This window comes from Plectropomus leopardus, chromosome 4, assembly GCF_026936395.1.
Source record: "Plectropomus leopardus strain MGB_pleo_1.0 chromosome 4, ASM2693639v1, whole genome shotgun sequence".
NCBI classification, from domain to species: domain Eukaryota; kingdom Metazoa; phylum Chordata; class Actinopteri; order Perciformes; family Serranidae; genus Plectropomus; species Plectropomus leopardus.
Window position 1 is genome coordinate 32,205,114 of NC_142179.1, and position 13,901 is coordinate 32,219,014.

The 13,901-nt window shown below is 39.1% G+C and overlaps 1 protein-coding gene across 1 annotated transcript in view; it reads left to right on the plus strand.

Moving 5' to 3' along the window:
* The window catches only part of sema4c (sema domain, immunoglobulin domain (Ig), transmembrane domain (TM) and short cytoplasmic domain, (semaphorin) 4C), a 123,098-nt gene that overhangs the window by 74,469 nt on the left and 34,728 nt on the right, over window positions 1-13,901 (plus strand). Inside the window, exons 4-5 of the mRNA XM_042489017.2 lie at window positions 6,743-6,897; window positions 12,718-12,780. Coding sequence (XP_042344951.1) covers window positions 6,743-6,897; window positions 12,718-12,780 — 218 coding nt within the window. The remainder of the gene's footprint in view (window positions 1-6,742; window positions 6,898-12,717; window positions 12,781-13,901) is intronic.

The following is a 13,901-nucleotide window of genomic DNA, read 5'->3' on the forward strand; positions in this document are numbered from 1 at the left end:
TCAGTGAGAAATTATGTGTCCTTTATGCTTTGGAGTTGTTACTGTTGCTGTGCTTTTTTCATTTTTTCTTCTCGGTCGTTATTAGAACATAGGATTGCTCCTTCTTTGGCACTTCAGTTTTCCTTACCTTCAAATCTTTATAGCTCTAAACCCTTTTTCTTTTCTCTTGACACTGATTTCTCTTAAACTCGCAGATGGTGTTTTCATACATTCAAACTCATGCACTGTCCTTCAGAAAACATACACACTTGTTCACTTGCACATAATAGTGATGAACCACAGGTGGGGACAGTCTTGTGTTGGTTCCAGAGAAACCCACACTCACTCAGGTTTACAACAAACACACGTATACATGCACGCACGCACACACACACACACACACACACACACACACACACACACAGCAGGTAGCCTCAGGGCTGCCACAGTGTGGTGACAGATGGTAAGTGCCTCTGCCCATATCGCCTCTTAATGACAGAGCCGCTGATCACTTCAAACAAGCCACTCGCTGCAAAACTTTCCCTCTGTTGGTGGAGAGATGTTCAAGTCACTGAGCAGGTACCCTGGAGAACTATTCAGGACTCTGTGTGTGAGTCTGTGTGTGTGTGTGTGTGTGTGTGTGCGCGTGTGTGTGTGCAAATGCAACGTGTCTTTTTGCTTAGCCATAAACTTTGTATATTCAGTTTGTGTTCATGTGTTCAGACGCACACTGATTTGTGTGTGTAGCCACGTACCTTGAAACAAGTGTGAGCTTGTGTTTGTGTGTGTGTGTGTGTGTGTGTGTGTGTGTGTGTGTGTGTGTGTGTGTGTGTGTGTGTGTGTGTGTGTGTGTGTGTGTCGGTGTCGGTGTCGATGTTGGTGTGTCTGTGTCTGTGTCTGTGGCTGTGTGTAAGTAAAAGTGTGTCAGCTCTGGAGTTTTCTTGCCCGGCTGTGTGGAACACAGCAGATGTGCTCAGCTCTCCCCTGAGGATGCCGCCTCCCCCCCCTCCCTTCTCTCTCCCCCTCTCTCTCTCTCTCTCTCTCTCTCCCTCTTTCTCTCTCCCTCTCCCTCTCCCTCTCTCTCTCTCCCCCCCTCTCTCTCTCTCTCTCTCTCTCCCTCTCTCTCTCTCTCCCTCCCCCCCCCTCTCTCTCTCTCTCTCATCAGGCTCCCTCATCCGTACATACCCTCCAATGTTTCTACACCGCTGCTCTTCACATAATAAGCTGACTTCAGTACTTATCCTCCTTCCCTCCTTTGGTTACTCATTCCCTCCTCTCCTCTGTCTCTATCTCTCTCCTTCCATCCATCTGTACCTCTCATTACATGTCGCCTACCAGTTTGTTGTTTTTTTTAACCATATCTTAACCAGATTTGATTGATGTTTTCTGCGTGTCAACATGCACCTACATGCATGTAAGTTGGTTTAATTGGAGGGTTTTATTGTGGGTTTTGACTTTTATAGAACAATTCTGGAGTCAACAGTTAAAACTTGGAACAGTTGGTATCTTTATGCACGAAAATAGTCACATTTAGAGCAAATGAATTACCACGTATAATCAGTGTCGGGGAGGACTGAAGTGCATGTAATTAAACAAGTAGTTTAACTACATTTTGCAGTAGCTTCCTGGTAGCTTTATTCAAACTTGCATAGTGATTTAATTAGTGAATTTTTCTACATTTTTATGTAGTTAACTATTGAAATTATAAACGGTTTTTGGCCATAAAAAAGAAAGGATATGCTTTTTTTTACCATTACTTCCTTACTGCAATTGAACCTCCTGAAGCTGTTGCATGCTATTTTAGAAGTTAGCTGGCTAACTTTACTGCTTCCTAAAAAAACAAAACTGACATTCCTTGAAGTTACCAATAATCAGTGTGATATTTTATGTTTTTGGTTAATGTATGACTTGTGAACAAGAGGGCAATTTTAACTAAATTGAGTGGCTTTTTTTTCTGGCGCATGTTTTTATTATTATTATCATATTACACATTGTAAATTGATCATATTTTACACAGTAGTTGAACTAATTTTTCTAGATAGATTGAGTTCCCCAAACATTTTTTTCTTTTGAGTAGCTTTGTAGTTTAACTTGTTCCAGGGTGAAGTGACTGGTAGCTTGCAAAGCTATGCTTTCAAAGTAGCTTCCTCAACACTGTGAATAATATCAGCTTGTGCCCTCGTTGTAAGAGACAGGAGACTCAAACTTAAATTGTATGGGGCCCACTGGCCCGGTTCTCCAAAGGGGGCCACTTGAACACTGGTGATGCAAAAAAAAAAAAATTAAGGGCCTAGAGAGACACATTTTGGATTCATCTGACAGATGCACAGTGGTAAATCAGACTTCTGCTGGTCATAGATGACAAGTTGTGCAGGCAGGCTCAGCTTGCTAAATGTGAAATAAAAGCCCCTTTCTTACACTCCAGTTTTGCAGCCTTGCCATTAAATTTTATTATTACTCCAAGATAAAAGATGGGAGCAAAAGCAAAATTGGAAAATTAAATCAAAAAATTGTCACAAAACTGATGTGGCCTTCAGGCGAATTTGCATGACCAAACATACGCTCTCCCTGATTAGCTTGTACTTGTTGCATTCATTGGGTGGGCTTGTTAGACTTAAGCAAGAGGGGTGAGATTGGTTTGTGTTAGAGTGAAAGTGCCAGGATGAGCCAATCGGGGCAGAGTAGGGTGGGTTATAACTTCACTATCCTAGGTAATCCAAATTTGTGGCCCTCAAGGTGCGAAGTAATAATGCCCAAGACTCAAAGAGTCTTGTCTGTCTTGATTCTGGTGCCACGTTTTGTCTTAAATGGTCAGTTCATCGATGTTTTGCACTCAGTTGAAAGCAATGTTGGCTTTTGGTTCAATGACTTTTATTTGGTATCACGCTTCCAGTGACAAGCCTCACTTTTATAACCAGTTGTGTTTTTTCTCTCTCTCTCTCTCTCTCTCACACACACACACACACACACACACACACACACATACACGCACACACACATGCGCGCTCAGCTTCTTCATCCAGTACAGCCAGCTCCATGTATATAAGTCTATTTAGTCCCAACTAGGCCACAGCGTCACATGAGCAGTTAGTCACACCATAAATCACACCAGTTCCTGCCATTTCCTCCCTGGATTTCAGCTTCTATTTTCGGTCAGGGGGAAATGGGCGAAAGAAGTGATAATATTCATGCTGTAGAAAACAAAAAAAGGAATATTCTTATTCAATTTATGAGATCGCATTATGTGCAGCGCTAGCTGTCGTCTCCCCGCGTTCTGCACACATTCTATCAGCCCAGATAAAGTGAGAGAGAGGAGGAGACGGAGAACAAGGTGACACTACAAGCAACAAGAGTGTGGATAATGAAAACTAAACACCATCCTTTCTCTCTTTCCTCCCGTTTCTGTCTTGCTTTCTCATCTGCTCTGCACCACTAGTTTGTCTGTATGCTAGTCAGGGGATTTGAACGGTGTGTGTATCTGGGCGTCTTTATGTATGTGTGTGTGGGGGAGTGAACAGCAAAACAGTGGGTGCATCTTTTTTTTCTTTTTTTTTTTAAAGTCAGCTCTGGTTTTTCAACAAACCCTGCAGATGGGACCGTGGAGAGAACATTTTGTGATTTCCTCATAATCTTTTTTGAGATTGTTTGTGTCGGTCTGTGAGCACCAAAATGAGAAACAACCCTAAAAAAAATATGGGCATTCTGTTAACAAATTAGGCAATCCTGAGATAAATTACATCGATTTAGCCATTTGAAGTCACAGGATCAATAAGTGGATTTACAAGGACGCTAATATTCCGTTAATACTCTGAGTGATAGCCTAATCAGAGTAAAAGGCCTCGTTTAGGCTTTCATTTAAATGCAATCTTCATCAGGATGTGCAGCACAGATAATCAACTAATCACACCTGCAGATTTACGGCCATTATCTGTGTGCATTAATAAGCATTCCCATACTCTGCATTCTGTCCACATCCCTTCTTTCTTTCCATTCCCAATAAGGTCCAACTCTAAATCCCCGTATTGTTGTGTATTGGTGCCTGGATTAAGCTGCTCTCTCTTTATTGCTGCAGTGCTGTGTGTAGGAGTCCTTTACCAATCTTTAGTCTAAACACTGTGTCCAATTGAGGTAAAACACAGTTTAAGTTGTTTTCCAAAAACAAGATTAGCCGATTTTCTCAATGTGAAAATTACCAGTTTCAATGGGATTTTTATTGAACAAGTATATGAATACAAACCTCCTGGCATCTAGCTCAATAACAAACTCGCTTTTAAAGCTCACATTAAAGCGCCGGCTGATTGAAGCCGCTGAAGGTTAATTTCTTTTATAGATTAAAAGATTTGGATTTTGAAGATTGCGCAGACTTGCATCCTTTTCTGTCAGCGCTAGATTATGGTATCATCTGTATTCATCAATATGTACGACTTAAAAAATGCTGGCTTCAGTCTGCTGTTAAATTCATAACATGGCTGCTATAACAGCGCACGTCACTGCACTCCTCATCAAAACAACAGCTGGAAGGGCAAGAGCATCATTGCTTCTTGTTTATTTGCACAGCTTCTCTAAATAGACGACCACCTTATCTTGCTTCTGACGTGCAGATCTCAGACTTGCCCTGATGACTGTCTTCTGCTCCAGGTTCTTAAAGTAAATACAGAGCTTGGGAAGCTTTCAGTGTTCCATCCTGCAAGAATCATTTACAGCAGATCGTAGTGATAGATACAGTGGGTAGTCTCAGCAAACTCATTAGGACGCGATAAGTTAAACCCATGAGAGCTTCTAGTCTGATTTTTTTTTTTTTTTTTCATAACTTCAGTTGTGTTTATGTTGTGTTGATACTTAGTTACTTTCTCTGTTCAATGAAAGTAGACTGGGATACTTTACTGTGGTGGTTGAGGACATAGCAAAGATATAAATGGGGTCAAATTAAATCTTGTAGCCACTTAAACGAAATAAGAGGGCCATCAGTCCACTATCTGCTGACCTTGAGAATACCACAAGCTATAGATATTTGGTAACAGAAACATTAATGTTTAAACCTGCACTAATGATTTTTTTGGGCCACTTGGGGGCGGTACAACAAGCTGTAAAAATGGTCATGCTTACACATCCAGCAAACACTGAGAAACATTAGTATTGATTTTGAGTCGTGTTTTTGATCATCTGGCAAATGCAAGTCTGTTTACTCTTCTTTTAGCTCTGTTTTGTTCTCTACCAGCTTCAGAGGGAAATATCCAGCTCTTTGGCTGTGAAATGTTATACATAGCTGTTGAGAGCATATGTATGTTCTCAATGTATTATTTGACCAAGATCATATGTTACCCATGTTTCCAGGGTAGTAAGTACCCAGGGTCCTATGTTCTCAGCATACTATGTTCCCCAAATCCTTTTTTCTCAGTGTCCTAAGTTCCAAAGATACTATGTTCCCAAAATCCTATATTCCCATGCTCCTACGTTCCCAAGACCCTATGTCTCCAAGGTCCTATGTTCTGAGGGTCCTATGTCCCCCAGTTTAGTTGTCTGTTAACACACATCAAGCCTCCTAAGGCATTCATGACACTTTGTTGTTACACTCTGTCTCTAAAATAGCTTTGGTTCACTCTGCATATCAATACATAACACCTCATAACAATTATCAGAGGAGGAGCAATAAATAGATTAAAAAGTGAGAACAAAATCAACAAGTAAGATTTTATGTGAAGGATTTGGACCCCTTTTCCTTTTTTTTTTTGTTTTTGTTTTTGCCTAACCTTAAATCATTTGGAGAGGGTAATAGTCAATTCTTATGGATTTCTCACCTTAACCTGACCTTTGACCTTTTTTCTAACCTTAACCTATTTAGAAATGGTGATTAAACCTGGCCCTAGACCTCTTTTCTAGCTTTTTTTCCCCCATAACTTAATTGGTTAGTTGTTGTTTGTTTCTAATAAATTCATTCGTATAATAGTTTTTTTTAATTCCTCAGGCTGCAATTAATTTTTACCTGTACCTGAACAATTTCATCACTTTCAGAGTGACTTTAGTCCCCTGAGCTAACCCATGTCATTAAGTGAATACAGAGCTGGGAAACATCTTTCTCGGGTTCCAGTTATGTGCTATATAGAACTGGGGGACCTTGGGAACATAGGTCCGGGACAGGTCGTGTACAGTGTTTTTATCAAAGCTGAAAACAGCTGCCTACAAAAGGACATTGATGAGAGCATTCTGAGTGAATCAAAACAAAAAAAGCTGCACCCCATAAAACAAAAACAATGAGCTGGAAGATGTAAAAAAAAAAAAAAAAAACGCTGTAGAGCTGAGGGGAATTCATAGTGTTTCTTTTTTATGTGTGTTTGTCACTTGGAGTGACATCTTTTACAATAGAGGGATAAGGCAGGTAACAGATTGCAGAGATCTCGGCAGATAGATGGACACTGAGATGGTGAAAGTTTATGAACAGATCTGGCCACAGGGTTCAAATGTGCTGGAGCTCTCAGACGTGGTGAATATGAAAGTTGTTTAAGGCAACACAGTTTGAAAAGCAAAGACGTGGGTGAGATGCACCATGTACCGGACGAACAGAATGGACGACATTAAGCTATAGGTGGTGAAGTGGGCGAGGCTCAGTGGTGTGAATAAACTGAGACATCAACTGATTTCAAAAAGGAATGTGTGAAATGTTCTTCTCAGGTTTTATTCTGTCGTCTGTCAACATATATTATATAATATTTTGCAGCTATGTATCATCAGTGATGTAATAATGCTTCTGTGTGTCTTTATCCAGATGTGTTGGACAGCATGGCGAGGTTCAGCATTCAGGGAGTGTTCAACTACAGCATGCTGACTCTGTCCGACCATGAAAGGGTTTTGTACGTCGGAGCACGGGAGGCGTTGTTTGCTCTGGACCCCAACGACATAAGCAGACAGCTACGGCCTCAGGTATCACACATGCAACACACACATAACACACACAAAACCACTTTAAAGGCCTTATCATTCCACTGTTTAAGGAGATTAGATTTGTTACAATAGTTCAGTATGGGAAGGGTTTCATGAAAAACAATTGTATCCACAACACTGCCTGACTAACTGTCACTGCAAACGCCCACACATTTTGAAAGGCTTTTGTCGAATTGTGAGAAATTAAATGATAACACATAAGATTTAATATCACAGAGCTTCATGATGGACGGTTCAGGAATAAAAAGCATCGTCGCTTCCACACTGCCTGGTTACTGAGCGCTGCAGAGATAAACACACATTTCAAATACTTCATTTAAATACACCAAATTCAATTATGATATTAACTGTGATATAATTATTATAGAAAAGGTTTAGCTTGGATTTGCAAGAAAAGGAAAAAACCCACAGAGCATATTCTCTGCTTCTGCTGCACTTCTTCACTGCCTATTAAGTTGCAGACTGACCTTATTTTATTCTTTTTTTGGCTCGTTTTTGGACTCAAGGACATTTGAGAGTACACACAAAAAAAAATTTGGCAGACAATCAGAGAACTCTAATAGTACCATAATAAAGTCAACTGAGTCATACTAGTTGTTGGGTCTTTTATAGGTCTGGCCTGTACTTCTTTTAATAAATCTTTAGGGCTTTTAGAACCTTATAATGTACGAACTGTCTGGTAATTTAAAGTCGTCTCAAAATGTGTTAAAGTGTCCTCCCTAAAGGGTCAAAATATAATAAAATGTATTAATTGCCACTTTTACTGAAGAGCCCTCTGTGTCAACTTTTCCAACGCAGAAAACAGCCTTTATTTTTATTTTTGAGCTTAATAAAAAATTTAAATTAAAAGTAAAAATCAGAAGGTAAAGCCATCAACCAAAGTGTCATAGCACTTATTTCAAACATAGACAGCCAATTATATGGAGCACCAAAACTGCCAAAATTAATTTTAATCTGGTTATGCAAGTCAAAATTGAATATTTCAATGAATAATATTGTTTGATTGTTTGTTAAATTAAAACAGAATGTTAAAACAAATGTACTGATGCTATTGTGGTCCTTGATGAAGAAAAGGAATAGCTAGCTAACTTTGTTAGCGTTAGCTTGCCATCTAAAATATTGATAATTTAGACTTGATACAGCAATACAATGTTTTAGTGTTGTTTAAGTCACTGTCAATTTAAAATGTTTAAGTCCGGTTTTATTAGACAGAAACTCATTACACTTCAGTTCACTTTATGTTCTTAGTTAACTTTAGGACTTACCTTACATTAAGCTAACTTAACATAAATGGCAGATTGGTGCACCTTTTAGTGTCAGGGTGTCTCTCTGGCTCCCATTTCTTCAAAACATTGTTTTCCTTTTTGACAAATTCTAAAGAAGTGTGTCCAAATATCCTTTTTCCAAGCAATCCCTTTTTGCAGTGTTGTCATCATGTTGCTTTCATTAACTTGCTGTCATATTGGGACAGGCTTGGGCAGTATTTGTTTTTTCATAACTTTCCTACCTTTCTAAAGTTTCACCATATTACTGTGCAGTGCTACCTACCTAGTTGTGAAAATATGCTGTTTTTCCCTGCAGCCACATTTTGTTGTTGCTCACCGGGCGTTAACAGTCCTATAACGTTATCCCCTCCACTCTCAGTCCCCATGTTCACTAGCTCAGCTGCCTGTTCCATGAGTAGAGACTGACCTCTGGTGGCGCATGATGTACACTATATTCAATACATCATTAATTCAGCCTCTCCCTGTGTGTTAATAGAAAGATATATCTGTCTTTTGATGGTGCTGAAAATTATACTGTCAGGATTTCTAAATACCGTGGTATGCCGTGATAACTCTTTAGAGGGCAAAGGGAATTTGCACACATCCCTCAGTCAATTCAACAACTGACAATGCTGACATTTTGACCAACAAACTAAGAAGGAAAATATCGTGCATGTTGAATGTTCATGCACTGTATTAGCCCGCCACTAACATATTAGTCTTGTCTCACCTCGTCAAAAACTGCTACAAAAAGAAGGTCTCATACTATAATGATTAATTGTTAGTCAGGAAAGGGATTTTTACATTATCAAGTTTTATATATTTTGGACTCAGTTCAGATGTTTTCTGACAAGTTATTACTTTATTTGGAAGTTATTTATGTTATCTGTTGCTAAAAGCCCCCGACAGTAATAGTTGGAGCAAGCTGCCAAATATCAAGATGGTAATGTGCGTGGCTATTGGCTCCAATGTTTCACTTCTGTCAGCACAAACATATCCACTGTGAATGTGTGGGAGTACACAGGCACACACACTTGCCCATACACTTTCACAGGCTTTGGCCCTGTTTCTCAGAGTTTATGATGCACTTATTCAATCATGTTTTTTGTATTGTCCTTGTTTTAATTTGTGTATCTTGTTTTTTCTGTGAAGCACTCTGGGGCAAACCTGTTTTGTTAAAGTGCTCCATAAATACCCTTGACTTGACCTAATACACACGCTTACACACGCTCTGAGATGTTTAAAGCCTCGGAGACTCAATCTGGTTTTGCTTTGCTCCCTCAATAATTGGTCCATATTGCAATCAATACAATTACAGCAGGCTGATGAAGGTGTAGTGAGCAGCCTGCAGCAGTTTGGGAATTGTTATCTGATTTAGTGCCGTAATGAGCAGTTATTAGATGCACACACACATGCGGACACACACACTGTCACACGCGGCACAGGCTCAGGCTGTTTGAGTGAGGGTTATATGAGTCTTACAGTACTGATAAGACCACCTGTTGTCAACCCCCAGTGTGCGATGTAGAGGGAGGCAGCCAACACAGAAAAATTACAGTGTGTGGATGAGGGAATAGTTCATCCCCTTCGTCACCATCTGACCATCACTCTCTCACTCCTCCTCCCCCTGCCTCACTTTAACTGCGACTCTTTTATATCTTTGCTGCTGTATTCCTTCAGTACTTTCCTGCCAGTCTTTCTTCCTTGAATATTTTTTCGGGGGATGTTTTTCTCCAAATTTTTTGAGACACTCAGCTTCCATCTGTGTCTGAAGAGCTTCTTACTACATTATATAGTTACGTTCTTTCCCATGATCATTGTGTTTTGTTATTTCATTTATTCATTTGGTTTAATCATCTCATGTGACAACTCAGAACACCACTGATTCAATTTTTACTGTATTGCTATAGTAATTTACAGTTACACCTCGCTTCAGCATTTTAAAAAAATACAAAATGATGCAAATATTGTTCAAATGCTTGAAATTTGGTTCACATTTCCATTTATTCTTGCTCTAGTTTAAGGTGCATCTGTGTACAGGAAATTACTAATTCAGCCAGCACTCTGAGTTAATAAGGAACCAGTGTTCTTTTTTAGTCATTAGCTAATGGCCAAAGCGTGGACTGCATTACTTGTGCTGACACTGTATGAGATAGAACATGAGAGATTAGTACATGCCTTTGAAAACGCTGAAACCAGTGTAATAGCACTGAGGTCCCTCAGCAGTTTAGACCATTTAACTGACTATGTAGGATGCTTAGTAACCAAACTTTATACAATTATGTGTCACACAAAGACTCTAAAATACAGAGCTTAGTATTAGTGCCATGCATTAGTGTCCTTGACATGTGGCAGATTTGTCTTTTTAGGCTGTTAACACTGAGAGCTACTTCTGCAACGTATCTTAATATGGTTTGTATATCTTATGAAATTGCGCATACAAAGGTACATATGATATCTCACAAATTAGTAAAGTTACGTAGGTAAGGCACAGGCAAGAATGGTTATCCAGGTTAGCTTTAGTAAAAGAGAAAGTTAAACAATGTCACATTACTTATTAAATCAAATGTTACAGAGCTAATGTCACATGTTAAGTAATGTTAAGTCACATATTTAATGGAATGTTGTGTAGGAAAGGTTTAGGCTCATGAAGTTACAGAGGTTAGGCATGTAAAATTATGTCAGTTAGGTTTAGGGCAAAAAAACAAGGTGGGCAACGTCGTGTTATATATTTAACAAAAAGTTCTATAGTTAACATACTTGTGTTACATTTGTAATGTAAAGTTACGTAGGTTAGGTTTAGGAAAATGAACAAGGTTGAATGTGGTTAAGTTAGGCCTGCTTAATGTAATGTTACACAATAAATGTAAATTCAGCATTAGGTTATGTTAGTTAGGTTTAGGAAAGTAAAGTTACATAATATTGAAAATAAATAAAATAAGTCAAATTTCACTTGGTTTCACATTGGAGACAAAAAAACCTGTCTGCACCTGCACGAGAATAGCCTGACTGCTACTATTGCCTGATATTTTTTGTAAAATACCTGATCTGTGTGGAGCAAATGAAGAGTGAATATCTTGTACTAGATAGTAAATTAGACACCGACTTGTGACTAATGAGAGTCCCCTGGGAACAAATTAGAAGTAACAATAAACTGCTGGTGTTGCTATGCTTCATTTTACCTTGTCTTTCTTAAACAACTCTAGTGCATTAGTTAAAAACCCACAGATCCTGCAGGTAATATTTCACAGCCACTGATCCCAATGATTAATTTAGGTATTAAATCTTAACCATTATAATTCCATCATCTCTACAGTGGGAATTAAATGTGGACATTCAGTGGAAAGTGGTAAGGTGAGATTTTCATGTGACTTGCCTCTGAAATAGTGTTGTATTAAAAAGCCACTTTTATTATATTATATAAAAGTCAGTATTGTAAGTCTAGTTTTTAAAGTGCAGTCTATCTACCAAAACAGTGTGTGGTAATAATCCATTGTTTGATTGCTGTTGCTTTAAACTCAGTCAAGTAAATCAAAGGTTGATACTGAATCTGCAGCAGCTCCTGCCTGTAATGACCAGCGTAATTATTTCTAATGGTGTGGAAACCTCTTAGTAAACAGTTCATATTTTTGGACCTTCCCAAGGAGCAAAGTTCAGCCATGTGTCACAGAGTCATTAAAAAAAAGCAGCTACTGGAAATAATACTGCATAGCAAAGGTCACTGGTTATGTGCACATTTCTTTTTTATTTTCTCCCCCTTTTTGTCCATGTTTCAGTAGAATTGTACCTTTTGGGGGACAATAGCTTGTCTAGGAGTAGTACTTTCTACAGGTGCATTATAGTTCACTTTCCTGCCTGTGTGTTTTTGATCCTTTAAACAAAGGTACAGTCATTAGGGGCTTTTGCTGCACTAAGGACCTAACAGTTTCCTACCTACCACTGACAGTGTGTTTGATCGGGCAAACTCAGAAGCACCGCTGGTAGGGACTGAGGCTCTGCAGCTGTGCTTTTTCCCTGCACCCCATGGGCGGCTCAATCGGTGGATTATTTTAACCAACTTAACTGTATCTTTAGTTCAAGGTGAACTAGCATTACTTTGTACTCCAGTCCTCCAGAAACCACTTTGTGCATGGATCGAAAAGTATGCACCTTCTCCCATTAGGATACATTATGTGCAAACAGGACATTTTTCAGCAACAAAATATTCTTAACTATAAAATGTTACCAACTTTTCAAGTCTGTGCTTGTTGCTATAGTTACAGCAGCCAGGGGTCAAGAGTGCAGTCTATAGATGGAGTCAAGCAAATTTTATTTTTTGCCATGATGTTTCTCTAAGTGCACCTCATTAGAAAGAAATGAGGTGATGTCATTTACACATCTGTTTATAGTGTGTATTATTTTTATAGCCCATGCAAACAAATGAGTGATAAACTGATACATAACACACTTGCAAAATGTATTACTCACAGGCCAACAGCATCACTCTTAGAGACGCGTTGTCCACACATCACATCTGTCTCTTTCTCTCCTCCAGATTGACTGGCCGGCTCCACAGGATAAGAAGAGAGAGTGCGTCGCCAAGGGCAAGAACAACCAGGTAACATGGATTTTAGCTGACGGAGAGTCACATTTGTCTGGGGTTACCTTTCTTGCCCAAGAGCACCACGGTGGTAGTTTTTAAAATGGTGCTTTGTTAGAGCAACATTATTCACTTTGCTCAATTACATTTTGTCAAGTCAGTCTGGGGTTTCAAACTGGAAACCTTCCAGTCATTACATTAGCACACAGTGAAGTGCATCTTCCAGACAGGGTTAACATCAGCAACTTTTGAGTTGGTTCGATTCAGGAAGTGTTTTGTCTTGAGCAACAAAAAGTGGGTGAAGTCTTGCTCCAGAGAGAACATGCAGTTTCCTACAGAATAATAGGGATAGGGAAGGGCAAACTATCCCTTTTGTTTTTTTATGTGTGTCCCCTTTTAAAATTAGACCATTCTTGTGGGTCCATGAACCAACGTACAGTAATATCCTACAAATTAGCACCCCACAAAATTACCTCACGTCCTTAACATACAGTTACTTAAATAATGTAAACCTACGAAGGTTAGGTTCAGGCAAGTAAAGTTACTGTGATTACGTTTAGGAAACAAAATACATAGTGAGGACGAGTTATTTTGTTCAGCAGCAGTTTGTGGAGTTTGAGTCACAGAGTGGATAATTGATCAGTCCGATTACGGCTGATGTGATCAGATCTATGATTGAGAGGAGCGGCTGTCACAGAGGCAACTAAAAACAAAGTTTTATACCAATCAACGATTCAGTTTCACTTTCGCCACATCTGCTGTTCTGCTGCTCCGTCTGTGCCCAGAGTATGCTCTTGGTGCCTGGTGGTTCTAATAGCACCGTTAATGAACGATACAGCTCCACAAATAGAAAATCAACACGTTGCATCAGGTGTTTTAATTGTGGCGGGCCGCCTCAAATAAATGAATATGTGGGAAACTTTGATCTTTGATAAAGACTGAAGCTGACACTTCGTATTTAAGAGTCAGAGTGGTATCAATTTACTCATCAAACTCTCAGTAGGAAACTTTACTTTTAATATATACCTTTGCTTTTTATAATGATGAATTTCAGTCTGAAAGGCATTCTTCAGTTGGATTTTTGTTAAATGTAAAAAAGTCTCATCATGATGTTTCACTTTTTCCAAATATTTTCTGAT